Source organism: Neolamprologus multifasciatus, chromosome 13, assembly GCF_963576455.1.
Source record: "Neolamprologus multifasciatus chromosome 13, fNeoMul1.2, whole genome shotgun sequence".
Taxonomy (NCBI): Eukaryota; Metazoa; Chordata; class Actinopteri; order Cichliformes; family Cichlidae; genus Neolamprologus; species Neolamprologus multifasciatus.
This window is the reverse complement of record NC_140451.1, coordinates 15761470-15775485: the sequence shown is the minus strand read 5'-3', so window position 1 is coordinate 15775485 and position 14016 is coordinate 15761470. Positions and strand designations below refer to the sequence as shown.

Sequence of the window (14016 nt, the reverse complement as noted above, 5' to 3'; positions counted from 1 at the left end):
GTTGTTTTTGTTTTTTATAAGTGCAACATGCTCTGTATCAGATCATAAACTACACCTACATTGACTGTAATGGCTGGCTCTGGTGCAGTTACTTTCACACACGCAGCACTGCAGCATTTGCTGCATAATTTGTGCTGTGACTGGCAAGCCTCAATTAATTTGGGTAGCCTGTGTTCTATCATTATATCTCCAGCAATACAATTAGACAGCACGCAGCAACACTTGTGGTATTGTGAAGCTTCACAAAAGAAACTCCAAGTGAGCAGGCAGGGCTGCTGCTGAATCTTTCATGGGAGGACTTGTCAATACAACTCTGAATAGTGTGTAATTGATACACATACCTTGCTGTGAAAAAAAAAGGACATGGTTTCAAAAACAAAAATGGCCCTTATTAAATCAGATACTTTTGAAACAAGCGCACATATGGCGTGGCATTTACCCAAATACATTTTTCTCTATTACTCTCCAAAGGATTAATACCCAGCAGGGAAGTGTTCACTTGTAGTGTAGCTGTTTGGTAATTACTTTCACAAACTGCAAAGGGGTTATGTACCCATTAATAGGATAGACGCAAATCATAAGATTGATCTAACCACATCGTATAACAAAATGCACCATTGATTGACTCGCACTAAAATGCCCTCTTAGTTCTATATCGGCAAACATTATGCTGAGTGAAGTAAATCAGTGTTTCGGAGCTGAAGAGGACTCGAACTCAGAAAGCGGAGTTTCCAATGTTTCTGTGACAATATTTCAAAGAAGTCAGATTCCCCGACTCCCTGAGATGCCCTGAAATAAGTTACTTTTTTGAAATTCTTTCCAGTGTTTCTTCTCACAGCATAAGTCTGTTTTCTTCCTGGTACCAGCGGCTGTTGCTAGGAGACATTTCACACCCACATGTTCATTTTTATCTACAAAACTATTCGATGATCACTGAACAGGCCATTAAATATAAGTTTAACGGTTGAATGATTAAATAATCGTTAAAGTTCAATATGCGATGCAATTAAAATTAAAAACTGAACGAGAAACTAAATTCGCCATTTTTTAAATTCTTTTATTATTGTGAAAAGCAACAGTTAGAGAATTTAATCAGCAACTAATAATTAATGCTCTTCCTGTTATTTGCTGTCCTGTGTTTTGTGGTCAGAGCAAGCACATACTATTTCAGGACACACAGGAAGGGCATAGCAAGAGCTGCATTAGAAGAATCGTGGGACTTTGACTAATTGACTTTGAATGTGGTACGGTTGTTGGTGCCAGACGAGCTGGTTTGAGTATTTCAGAAACTGCTGATCTACTGGGATTTTTTTCCACACGGCCATTTCTCGGATTTACAGAGAATGTTCTGAAAGAGAGAAAATATCCAGTGAGTGGGAGTTCTCAGGGTGAAAATGCCTTGTTGTTGCTAGAAGTCAGACTGCACTGAGCTGACAGGATGGTAACAGTAACCAGAATAGCCACTCGTTACAACCAGGATATGCAGAAGAGCATCTGTGCAGGCAGATCAATTTGAACCTGAAGTAGCAGCAGAAGACCACACCGGGTGCCTGCCCTGTCAAATAAGAACAGAAACTGAGGCTACAGCTCACACAGACCTACCAAACCTGGAAAGGAGAAAATTGGAAAAATGTTGCCTGGTCTGATGAGCCTCAATTTCGGCTGCAGCATTCAGATGACTGGTCTGAATTTGGTATGAAAACCATTAAAACCTGGATCTATCCTGCCTTGTTTCTGCGGCTCAGGCTGCTGATTGTGGTGTAATGTGTGGGCGGTATTTTGTGGGGCACACTTTAGGTGCCTTAGTACCATCGTTTAAATGCTATAGCCTACTTGAGTATTATTACCAACCATGCCAATCCCTTTATGGCCACAGAGTGCACGCCTTCTGATTGCTGCTTTCAGCAGGACACGGTGCCATGTCAAAAAGCCCAAATCATCTGAAACTGGTTTCTTGAACAAGAAAAAGGGTTCACTTTGCTCAAATGGCCTCCACAATCACAAGATCTCAATCCAACAGAGCACCTTTGTGATGTGGTGGAGCAAAAGATTTGCATCTGCAGCATCTGTGTGATGCTCTCATGCAAGACCAAAAGTCTTGAGGATTGTTTCCAGCCACTTGCTGAATCTATGCCATGAAGAATGAGGACACAAATTAGGACAGTTTTAAAGGGAAAAGGAGGGTCCAACCCAGTATTGTCAAGGTGTACCTAATAAAGTGTAAATACAGATGTACACCTATTTTGAAATCATAGCAATTTAAGACAGAATTAAAAACAATTGCAACACTACCCTATGGCATCACCAAAGAAGACTAAAGGCAAGTTTTTTTGAGAACCTTTGCTTTCAGTGATCAAGCAGAACGCTGACATTTTCATCCTTTCAAACAAAGGTTGTAAGAAAAGACGTGATGACGAGGTATTCATGCACTGCTTCTACAGAAACTGAAAATTTGGTGCATTTTCAACAGTAAAAAACATCAACATGAACATCAAAACCCAGAAGGTGCTAGACACAAGATCCTCAGTCAGACAAAAAAAGAATATTTTTCAGTAAGCCTGAATCATACTTGAGACACTACTCCCATTCCTTTGACTGAAGAGAAAAAAAGCACCAACAAAAGCAGCATAAATTTAAATAATCATGTCTGCCAGGGACTCAGAGTTCACCTCTGACAAGGTAAGAAATGTGATGCTGCAGAATGCTGTGTGTCATCCTTGTTGATCTTTGACTGAGTGTAAATGGAAATTACTCCAACGGTGAATGGCAAGTAGTACGGGATTCGGCTAAAAGCATACACACCTCACAAATGACCAGGGGAACGTTTGGAGTCTGCCACTCTCAAATTTAATCGCAGCAGTATTGCCCTAAACATCCCCAAAGGAAAACTTCCCAACATCAAAAGCCAAGCCAGCAACAAACATGTCCTCCCCAAATGAAAAATGACACAGCATCCCCCCTGCACACTCCCCTTTGTGAATTTATATGGCAGCAAGGGGCATTTCAGCAGTGGCTTTTTGTCTTGCCAGCATTTGTCTGCTCTGGAGTGCTACAGCCCATTTGTGCTTTAAGTGAAATAATACAATTAAACATTTCTGGAGAGGGAAAATATAATACAAAGTTGCTGCCTTGTGGAAATGTTTTGCATGCTTCACAGCTGTTATCAATCTGCCTTTGCGTTCTACACGGTTTTGTGAAAACACAATGCACCGTAACACCATTACATTTAGAAAATCTGCATAGCTATTGATAGTGTGTCTGAATAAATATAATATAAGTTCTTATAATCCCTTTTCCCAAAACCAAACTCAGTGTTTCTACACAGCCAAAGTGTTCATAATTCAATGGAAGCTCACTGGAGAGAAAGGTATGGACTTTATATTTTATGTATGTGGCAGCCAATTTAAACAGTCCTGAATGTTTCAGTGAAATGAATCACATTTTCCTTTTGAAGACCAACAAAAGGCAAATGTGATTCATTCAATTATGTTTACTGTCAGGACTGGCTTCTAAATTCTTGATTAAATATTCATAATGTCTTTTATCCCTTTGTTGAGGATGATTAGCAAGACGAAGTGGTGCACGACTGCTAAACAGTGTTCCTTCATAAGAGGATTTCAAATAGGGCGAGGTAAAGAAACATTAACACTCTTTATCATGGTTTTAAGTTGGATTTTTGCTTAATTATATGTGATCATAATGTAGGGAAAACAATTTAAGTAAAAAACAAACAAGCATTTTTGCATCTGCGACGTCGTACCCTGTGCAGCAGTTATGTCACCAGAACTAAAGCTTATGAAAAATGAGTGCCAATGTTTTCATACTATAGTACTGAAGCTTGGACGGGTAATATTGAATAGGCTTTGTGGCAACGCTGCTGTGTGGCGCAACAGACAGACATTTATGGGTATAACATGAGAAAGTCAAAGGGGTGTAACTGTATTTGTATAAAAACAGGAAAATGTTTTCCCTTTTCGATGTTAAGTGCAGTGGCACCACACAACCCGAGATGACAGCAACATAGGAAAAAAAAGAGCATTTGAGAGTCATGCAAGAGGGAAAGATTGGAAAAAAAAATATGGAGATGAGACTGTGTTACAGTGCCTTCAGGCAATTTGAATTTTTTCACCGGTCATTGGAGCCTGGATTACAGTATTTACAGTTAAATACAACCACAGCACTGCACTGCATACATGCTGACAACAGCAAGGCATCTGTATTCAGTGGTGCCAACTATCACCCAAGGAAAGTAGGTACTCGGTGCTCAAACATGACTTGATGATGTCATGGGCTCATTTGCATATGAATAAAATTGCTGAACCGATCAAGAGCAAATAGAAGCAGAGCTCAGCAGCAGGCACTCTCTCATTTCTCCTGCTGGCTTACTCTGCCCCACAGTGATGAAGCCTCTAAGCCTTTGTGTGCAGTACAGAGACACAAGATCAGCAGTGCAGGGGGAAGGATGGCTGATCAGAACTATTTGAAAGGAACAAGCAATAAGTCAAAATATATATGAATCAGGTCTGGTAACGAGTCTACTGCCAAATGTTTGAAAGTGAGATGTTTTCCCATGATAAATCTAAAGAGTAGCTATATTTGTTGTTTATGCCTTTTCATAAGCAGTATTACCAAAGGACATTAAAAAAAAAAAAAAACGAGCTAAATTTAGTTACTAGTAAGGTGGATATTTTGCTATTGTTTTTATGCAATTTGTGTATGCTAGAGTTTTTTTAAACAAAACTGTTGATAGGTAAAAAATAATGCCGATAAGATGTAAACAATTTACATATTACTATTCATTATTTTAGTTCACAAATGTACAGTTACAGTATGTAAAACACATTTTAGCCAACAAAAAGAGATCAAAAACATTCATTTAAAGAAGATTTAGATTGTTTCTACTATTGACTCTTCCAGATCCCGATTTGCTCCTGAGCTTTTCCCAGTCTGTGGAAGGCCATCAACCTACTGTTTACCTCAGCTGGCAATGCTGACTGAGAAGTGTCCACCTTCTTTTACGCTAGAAAAGTCTGTAACATTTTGTGAAAGGAGTCCGTTATGGGTGGATGTAACTTTGTTGGAGTCTGCTGCTTGAAAGACTGTAACCAGCTTTTTATTGGAGGGAAAGTGCGATTTTAAGGACAACTGAGCCTAACATTAGCGGGCATAATGTTAGCTTACAACTAGTTGTTGTTTACTCAGCTCTTGTCAGCTGCACAGACAATGAATGTTGATAACAAATTATTGCGACAATATTGGGAATACACAAGCATGATGAACACATTTTGATCCTCTTTGATCCTCCCACAACAGCATTTTTAATAGATTTATAATGCTTTTATGAGAATGCATCAGTTTGTTGGAACCTATGAGTACAGTTTTCTTTTTTCTATTAAATAACTTCAAAAAATGACTGACTGTACCTTCAATCGTTCTAGGCCTGCTTGACACATGTTACAAAAAACGTTCTTCCCTGGCAGTTGAATTCTAGGTGAATGACAGCAAAGTAGAAGCACCATATCGTTACCTGATGGTGACTGACGTCCATCTGTTGTTATTGATGTTCTGATTTACAGCTGCATGCAAAATATGACTGCCACCACAACCGAGTTTAGCAACAGGGCTTCCATCTTGAAGGAAAACATGAAGGAACTGATCCCCAAAGTTCTGCTCCTGAGCTGCAAAGTTAAGAAAATCACAATTAGTAAATAGCCTCTTTTTGCATATTACTGTATTGTATCAGTACAATATTCGTTACATGACTTCAAACTTATCAAAGATACTGAATGCATAAAATGAGGCCCCTTTGTGTGTCACTTTAAAATCTGAAAATAGAAGATGATCTGATTTGAACATGTTCAGTTGAGTAACTACGGTAGCTGGACAGGGCTTCTTCCATATGCTTTCCTCACATTGTATGCTAATTTTTCAAAATGATCTTTAATCTCTGCTGTGTGATGCATTTTAATGTGTTAAAAATAAAGATCCAATACAAATACAAATACAAAAACAGAGGTAATATACACCTGAGGGAAGATTCCTATCTGCCAACAAATGCCATTACACAGTCAAAACACATGCCTCCTTTAAGCTTACAAAGACCTAGTTCACATTGCTTTGAGTTCTACAATAAATGCACAAACTGGGCAATCTTTCCCTCAAAAAAACAGCTAAGAATAAACTGACTTAGACCTGATAAAATCTAAAGTATCTAAGGCTTAAAAGGCATTGCAAGCACTCCCACTGTTTTTTTTTGTTAAAGGATTAAATTAGGATGGACCAAATGGCATACAAATCCTTCAGTCTTAGCCAAGTTAAAAGTAACAAGAAAATATGAAAGAAAAAGATAGAAATCTACTCAAAGGTCATGGAGAGCTCAATTGAAAAAGTATAGCGAATAATAATCAATTCTCACTGAGAGATCGAAACTTTCCACTGGATACTCCCACCTACAAGGGGGAAATTGTTGAAAAGAGAAGAGAAGAGAGAGGAGACTGATTCGAGATAAATCTTCTCTGCCCACTGCTGCAGACACCGTGTTAGTAAAGACCTGCAAGGAAGTAAGTACAGGGCTCCTTGTCCCTTATACCACTGGTGGAAACTGAAACTTTGGTCCTCACTGTCTGACAGACCTCCTTAAATCAAACTGCTCCTTTCATAGACTGAGCTATATGAAGCTATCTGAGACTTGGCATCGAACATAAAGTGCTGTTCACTTATGAGTAATGATTCATATTATAACATACCAAGACTGCATCAATATGAGCTGAATCATCCCTGTGTGTGTGCCACATAGGAACCACACTGTTCAGAGCTACTAGGATAACAGTAAAATGATTTTTTATTACCATTATGCCATGGTATGGTTAGCAGAAAGCAGTGAGTTTTCTGCTTCAAAAGATAAAGATCCACTCATGTGCACATAAACACACAAGTTTTCTGTAGGTTTATTGCAGGGAGGGGAGGTAAGAGGTAGCAAGCAAGAGGGTATCCTCAGGATATAAGTATCTTCCCCATGGATTACTCTAGTAGGTCTCATTCTGCCTGCCTACCAGGAGAATGATTACCAGGTACTTTTATCACAGCTTGGGCTCTCAAGATCCAAAACATTTTTTTAAACTTAAGCAGAACAATCTTGCGACTGATGGTAAATCTACATTTTGATCCTGCTGGAAAAGCCTCTGGAAAATGGCAGCTGGTGCGACTTTTCCCCAACCTTTGTGGTCTTGATTGCAAAACAGGAATATGACCTCTACAGTATGTCACTTAACTCCAGCACATTATATCTCAATGGGAGATTTTGAGTGTCTTGCAAGTGAGACAGTGCATTGTGGGAGCGACAGCAAGCAGCAGCATGAAATTCTCCCCCGCACACACTATCGAGGTCTTCAACTGTCTAAGAACACAGGAGCAAAGGGGGAGCAACATAAAATGCAGCAGGGAGACAGAGACCAAACCTGCCCACTGTCAGGGAAGACATTCCTGCAAGTCAGAGGACTGAACAGCAATAGTGCCCAGTTAGAGGGACCTAAAATATTTCTGTGTTTCTAACAGGGCTTATAGGGCACATTTCAGCTGAATTACAGAGGGCGACAGGGGACCACACACCCGGAGGGAACTACTGAGTAGACCCAACACAATCAGGGTTGGCCTATTTCATTTCACAATGACAATGGTAACTGCGTCAAAGCTCTTTGCTAGGCTAGGACCAGGACAGAGGTGTGTGGGCAGAGACATTCCTGTGGCATCTCTCTTGAAGTAATGAAATGAGTGGAGGATTTGGACACCGGAGAAGAATTGAACAAAAGCAGAGCTTGTTGTTTTAAGGGTATATGGCAACTCATGTGAAAGCTCAGAACAATTCCTCCAGGGCAAGAAGGGCATCAAGAAAATTCCCATCTCTTTGTCCACAGGAGGCAATGCTTAGCTTAATATGCTACACTCAGATAAATGGATTCTTTAAGCCGACCATTCTTTGTCTTAGGACACAACAGGGATGCATTTAACAGTGCAGTGCCATACTACAAGCCACTGTTGCAGAATGACACACAGGAATAAATATCTCACTCCTATAATTTTCTGATCTTTGTTCTGCAGAAGGATAGGACTCTTAGCCCAAGAAAAAATAGCAGTAGGGACACTGTAGGTAGCAAGGCATCATTCATAGTAGAATAAGAGGCTTTTAAATGGCTTCATTTGTCTGGAGCATTTAATTAGTTTGCATCCTGCTTGAAGAGATAAAATTACCCTCATTCACTTGTTCAGTAATCTTCCTTTCTTGGTCATCTGCTCTTCAGTATGATCATGCTGCCAGCACATGATTTCATCCAGAGACACAGTATTCATTGTCACAGCTTTCCTAAAATGTCCTGCGGGTCGTGGCGTGGATCCTCCGTGGATCCGGCTGATGCTGTGGATGCTTTATAGCATCAGAATCGGGGAAGTTTGGAGACTGGGTCAGTTACTCAGACCCTGTGCTGTGTTCTGTGAGCCATTCATTCAGTTTTCACTGCGTGGTAGGTCACACTGTTCTGCTGCTGTCAGAGACTGTTGATGCCATTAGGGCGTTGAGCTTGTGCAGAAATAATGTTTTTGGTGGGCAGAATGTGACAAATTAACATCCAGTCAAATGTCAGAATCCACAGTTCGGCAGTAGAACACCGCAGTGTAACATGTAATCAGATTTTTCAGTTCACCTCTCAGTGATTTAATAAATCTCAGGGGCATTTAAGATGTAAAAAATTGTGTCCAACTTGCTTTTTGTTGTCATTGAACTCATAAAAGTCAACCTTCTTTTGATACTGTTCTCAATAAAGTGTTAACTCTGGGTCGAGCCTGTAACAGTACCAAACTGCTTTGTTATAAAATACATCTTATGCAAGAGACTTCATGTCAAGGGCAGAAAAAAACAGATATTCTGGTGTTCATCTCTATTTGGCGATTTCCATATACCTATCTAAAAAGGCTCAGCTGATTCCAGTATATTAAAAGTGCTCTGTTTCACAAATTATTACAAGGCTGGCAAGGGTCTGAGAAGCTGATAAATCTGTGTCCAGTCTGAATCCTTCCAAGAGCCTTTGTTTAGTCAAAAATGTATTGTTTGCTTAAATGCAAGCACCTGTTTAATTTTAGAGCAGCACGGACTCTTTACACGTGAAGACAAAATGCAACTGATGAGTTGTTAAATGCAGTTATGTTTTGAATAGAATCTTTAGTCAGCAGCATGAAATGAGGGCATTTCTATTCATTTGAGATACACAGTACTTGACTTTCCTCTAGCAAACAATTGCTTTTGACACTTTTTGCTCGTGGTAAAGTCACAAGGCATTATTAAAAAAAAGCTTGCGCTGAGAGGAAAAGCTTGAAAGTGGAAAGGAAATATGACTCAAACATTATGGTGTGGTGCAAAAATATTCGGACACCCGGGGCCTGTTAATAGCAGTGCATATATTTGCTGTGAAAAACTTACATGAGGTGAGAAACAAGGGATGCTGCAATTTTTAAAAAAAAAAATCATCTTCAGAAGGGTTTAAAAAACAATTATAATTTTAAAGCAAGCAGTGGGCGGTGCTGGTTGGAACAGAGCAGCAGCCAATGAGTCACTTTAAATACTGAAGGAGACTGAAATGTTTAAGTCTGAATTTAACCTGCTGCTGTCATAAACATGCTGCATTCTGCCAAAGAAATGTAAAACTAACTAACCAGTAAAATATTCTTTAACCGACAAGATGTAAAAACCTCAACTTGGTATGTTTTCTTTAAACGTGGTGCAAAAAAACGAACAAAGGGCAAAAATTACATTAAAAGGGCAACATGGAATGACCATTTATTTTATTTATATAATACCAAATCACAACAACAGTTACCTCAATGAGCTTTATATTGTGAGTTTAAGACCCTACAATAATACAGATAAAACCACAAGAATCAGATGACTGTGAGCAAGCACTTTGGTGACTGTGGGAAGGAAAAACTCCCTTTTAATAGAAGGAAACCAGGCTCAGGGAGGGGGAGTCATCTGTCATCTACCAGTTGGGAGTGAGTGGAAGAAGATAGTACAAAAGACATGCTGTGTTACCCACTAAGATATTGTGTATTAAAATACTGAATAATCCTTTTTTTATTTTTTCAAAAACACAGAGGGCTGTCAAATGTTTATGAATGGACTAACAAAGGAAGCCTTACGCTTCTTACTTCCTACTGCAAAAATAAGCCTCTCTCATCTCCTCTCAAATCAATTTCCGCTTAGCTCTATAACTCATTCGCTGCCAGATATTATTTCTCTAGATGTCAATGTTGCAGCATCTTTTATTTTGCTATTTTTCTTCTGTAAGAATATTGTTTCCTACAGTCCCCATGGCCCTGTTACTCTGTGCTGAACTTAACAGAGCGTTCGTCCTTCTGCCAGTCGCTGTCACCTGTTTTCTCTCTCTCTCTCTTGCTCTCCCCCTCTCCCCCTTTCTTGCTCACCCCACCTCCTCTATTTTTTCTTCTCCAGCTGACAATTGAAGTCCAGGGGGAGACTGGCGAGTTTGCTTCAGGGAGAGGTGTAAAGAAAAGGGGGAGCAGAGAATAAGGAGCAGGTCTGGCGCGGAGAGTCTTCGCATCTCAATGCACGTCTTTTGGTTTTCTTCTGATTAACTTTGTCTGTTTGATCTCTCGAGTTTTCTTTTCAGTTCCTATTCACTGATGTGAAAAAGATGGGTGCTATATGCCAGAAAGTATTTCTAGATAAAAGGCACCGTGCCCACTATTTATGCTTTCTGAACAGTCATCTCTTTTCGTGACAAGGCTCGCAGTCTGCTTTCTGTGCCAGTGAGATACTGTAAATATTACTGAGAACAGTGAGCAGGCAGATTTAATTGAACCAACTAACCTAAAATTATGACTATGTTTTGTAATTTACAGCCGTGTTCACGTCTACAATTGAGTGTGGTGAAAGCTGGTTTGGAATAAAGATGAGATCAGGTTGAAACAGCAGTCAGTTTTTCAAACTGATCTATAGTATAAATCTGCAAAGGCTTAGACTGGTATAACTTATGATCCACACAGCTAGACAACTGGTGGCAGTGAATATATGAGGCGACTTATGCCAGGGTGGAAGTGAGACAATACTGCTATCTTGACGTCAAGTCACATCTGACAACTACAAAGGTCGTGTTACTGTACAACCTTTGAAACCACATTCTTTCAAATCACGTCGTTGTCTTTATTCCTTAAGAATAAAGATAAATTGTGTTACAGAGTCCTGATTTAGGTAATTATAATATAAGTGTTTCCTGTTATTGTTCTGCATATAGTATGGGAAAAATACTAATTAGAGAACTCAGGCAACAACTTGCATTAAACTGTGTAGTTTGTAATGCATTGCTTTGTATATAAAATACATAGCTTATGACTTATGACAGATGCAAATGCATTCTCAGTCATATTATGAAAAGCTTTTCTCGGGCAGAAAAAAAGCTCCCTGAAGCTATATTCTTTTTATTCATGTAATATTCGGTTTTTCAAACAGAAAAGAAAAAAAAAATCAAAATTCAAACCATTACTTCAAGTATGGGGGAGCATACTAATGGCTTTGCTTTGCAATTATTCCGCTATTCTATTCTCAAACCTATCATTTGACATTTTTAAAAAAGTCCTTAATAATATACCCTAAAATCTCTGCAACACAAACCAAATGTAGATTTGGATTTTATAGATAAAGAAAGATTTTTAGCATATAATAAAAATGCACATATATTGGGAATATGTCATTTTAAAAAGACTTTTCATTCCTTAATTTACTGACTGGTTGATTTTTGAACACTCTAATTAAGCGCCCGTGTCAGACAGGATACCGTATAGTTGTCTTTAAATTGATGTTACCATTGTCTATGTCTATTTAAGGTTTAGCTGGCTGACCTTTCAAATACACCAACCCTATATAAAGCACTAATTTAGACTTCTATTACATTCTGAGTGCAGCTTAATTAACAGCTCTTTAAATACAAAGATTTAAGTCTTTGGTGCAACGCTAATTCACTCAGTAGCCATCGTGGGAGGCCAATGTCAGCCCAGTGAAGAAAAGTCAAGCTATTATTACCCAAAACAATAGTAAAAGTAAAACCAACTTTCCCCCCCACAAAATAGCCTATAGTGTCAAAAGCACACAGAAAGAATAATTCTGTTAGTTCTTTCAGAATTAAACTGCATAACAAAAGTCAGCTGGTACAAGCATAACTTCCTAGTGATAATGTAAGACTGTTAAATGAATTAACATATACTTTTCTGCAGTTGCATCACATATTTTGGGTTCGACTCCTGGATTTACTCCTCGCCACTCTCATTACAGTTAGTCAAGCCAGAAATTCCACATTATGATCAAAGGAGAGGAAATACAGTTTAACCCTGAGGTGTACTGAGCTGTTTAATAGGTCCAGGACCTGTAGACGATGTCACCGATAACAGGTTGATCTAGGTTACACCAGAAAGATGAATGCTATGATGTCTTCTGCTGGTGGGTATAGAATAAATTACCCATGATCGCCACACAATGTATGCTGGTTACAGTTCTGTTGCACTTGCACCTGACTTGCTGTGTGTAACACAGGAACAACGAGAGGCTCCTAAACTCAAGGTGGATGCAGTTTTTAGAGCGAGGAGCCGGTCCACAGAGACCCAGAGTTGGATGCTTTTTTATTAGAGCAGCTCAAGGCGTTCATGCTCTGGATTCACCCCTAAGTTGGCTGATACTTAATATATGCCTACATATTTTGAACAGATGTGTAATACACACAAAGCAGGGTAAATTAACTAAAGTTCTCATGGCTCAGCTTTCTCAGTCCTCAAAAAAAAAATAAAATCACTGACTCTTCTCTTCCCAAAACAATACTCCATTGTTATGAGGGTCTACTCGGGGTTGCCTGGCCTACCCATCCCAATCTTCTACTTTAACAAAGGAGAGTGCGTATGTGTGTGCACAGGTGTGGGAACAAAAGAGCTGGCAGCAGGCGGACATACAATGTAGAGCTCACAGTTGACATAAAGGGTGATCCCAATGCTATCTCTGCGTGTGAGTGTCCAGCTCTTGCCTTATGAGGATTCTTTTGTTCGCTTTTACCTCACAGCTCAATCATCAGCACTGTAACAGCGAAAAAAACTCCCAGCTGTCGACAGAAGACAAGGCTATCTGTAATCCTCCACCAGAGCACTGTTTGCATTTCCTTCTGAGAAGTACATGGTGCTCCTGACACATTATCTTAACATTTGGTTGTAGCTGAATCCACTTATTTGCTGAAAATGTCATAACTAATTAAACATTGACTGAATGGCAGCTATGGCACAAGATACTCTCAAAAAATAACAAGACTCTAAGTTTCTGTGTCCTTTTACTTGCAGTCTTGGAAACCTAAGAGCTGTCTTTGTATCCCACAATTCCCTGCATCAATAGATGACTCACTGCATGCCCCGGGTGACATTTAAAGTCAGGCCAGTGGCTTTTTTTTTATATTAATACTTGAGATTGATCAGTGCATGTATTCTTTTAAAGTGAAAGGGAAACACAATAGACTATTGCTTTAGCCCAGACTCTTTACATATCTCTTGTGTAATAAATATGCTGCCACATTCTCTGCAATAATGTCCAGAAGGACCTGAAATTGTCAGAGCTGGTTACTTTGGGGGGAAACTGAAGTCATTTCAAGGATGGAAAAAATAGCAGACCCGGTCAGGGTGATTGCTCCTAAATTTGCAGTCAAGCTGTTTTTGAGAGTCGATGTGTTTTGCCCTTGATTTGTTTCACTATACATGAAATGGATATTGTGTCTGTGTAGTTTGATAGTTGTAACTAGGTTTGCTGCTGTGTTGGCCAGACCCTTCTTGAGATTTTACGTGATTAAAATGAAACAATGAAACAATAAGAAAATATCTATATGTAAAATAGCATTAGGTACGTTTTGAATATGTTACAGAACGCTGATCGAATGCGATTTTCATTCACTCTTGCATTTCTTGTTTTCTTTGGCATAACAACTG

General features: G+C 39.2%; 1 protein-coding gene across 4 annotated transcripts in view; it reads right to left on the bottom strand.

Annotated features, from left to right (window-relative positions):
- eys (EGF-like photoreceptor maintenance factor) overlaps positions 1–14016 on the bottom strand; it is a 166654-nt gene that overhangs the window by 43433 nt on the left and 109205 nt on the right. For all 4 annotated transcript variants that reach the window (XM_085183233.1, XM_085183230.1, XM_085183231.1 and 1 more), the window contains one exon: positions 5528–5678. In XM_085183233.1, the coding sequence (XP_085039359.1) occupies positions 5528–5678 (151 nt within the window). The remainder of the gene's footprint in view (positions 1–5527; positions 5679–14016) is intronic.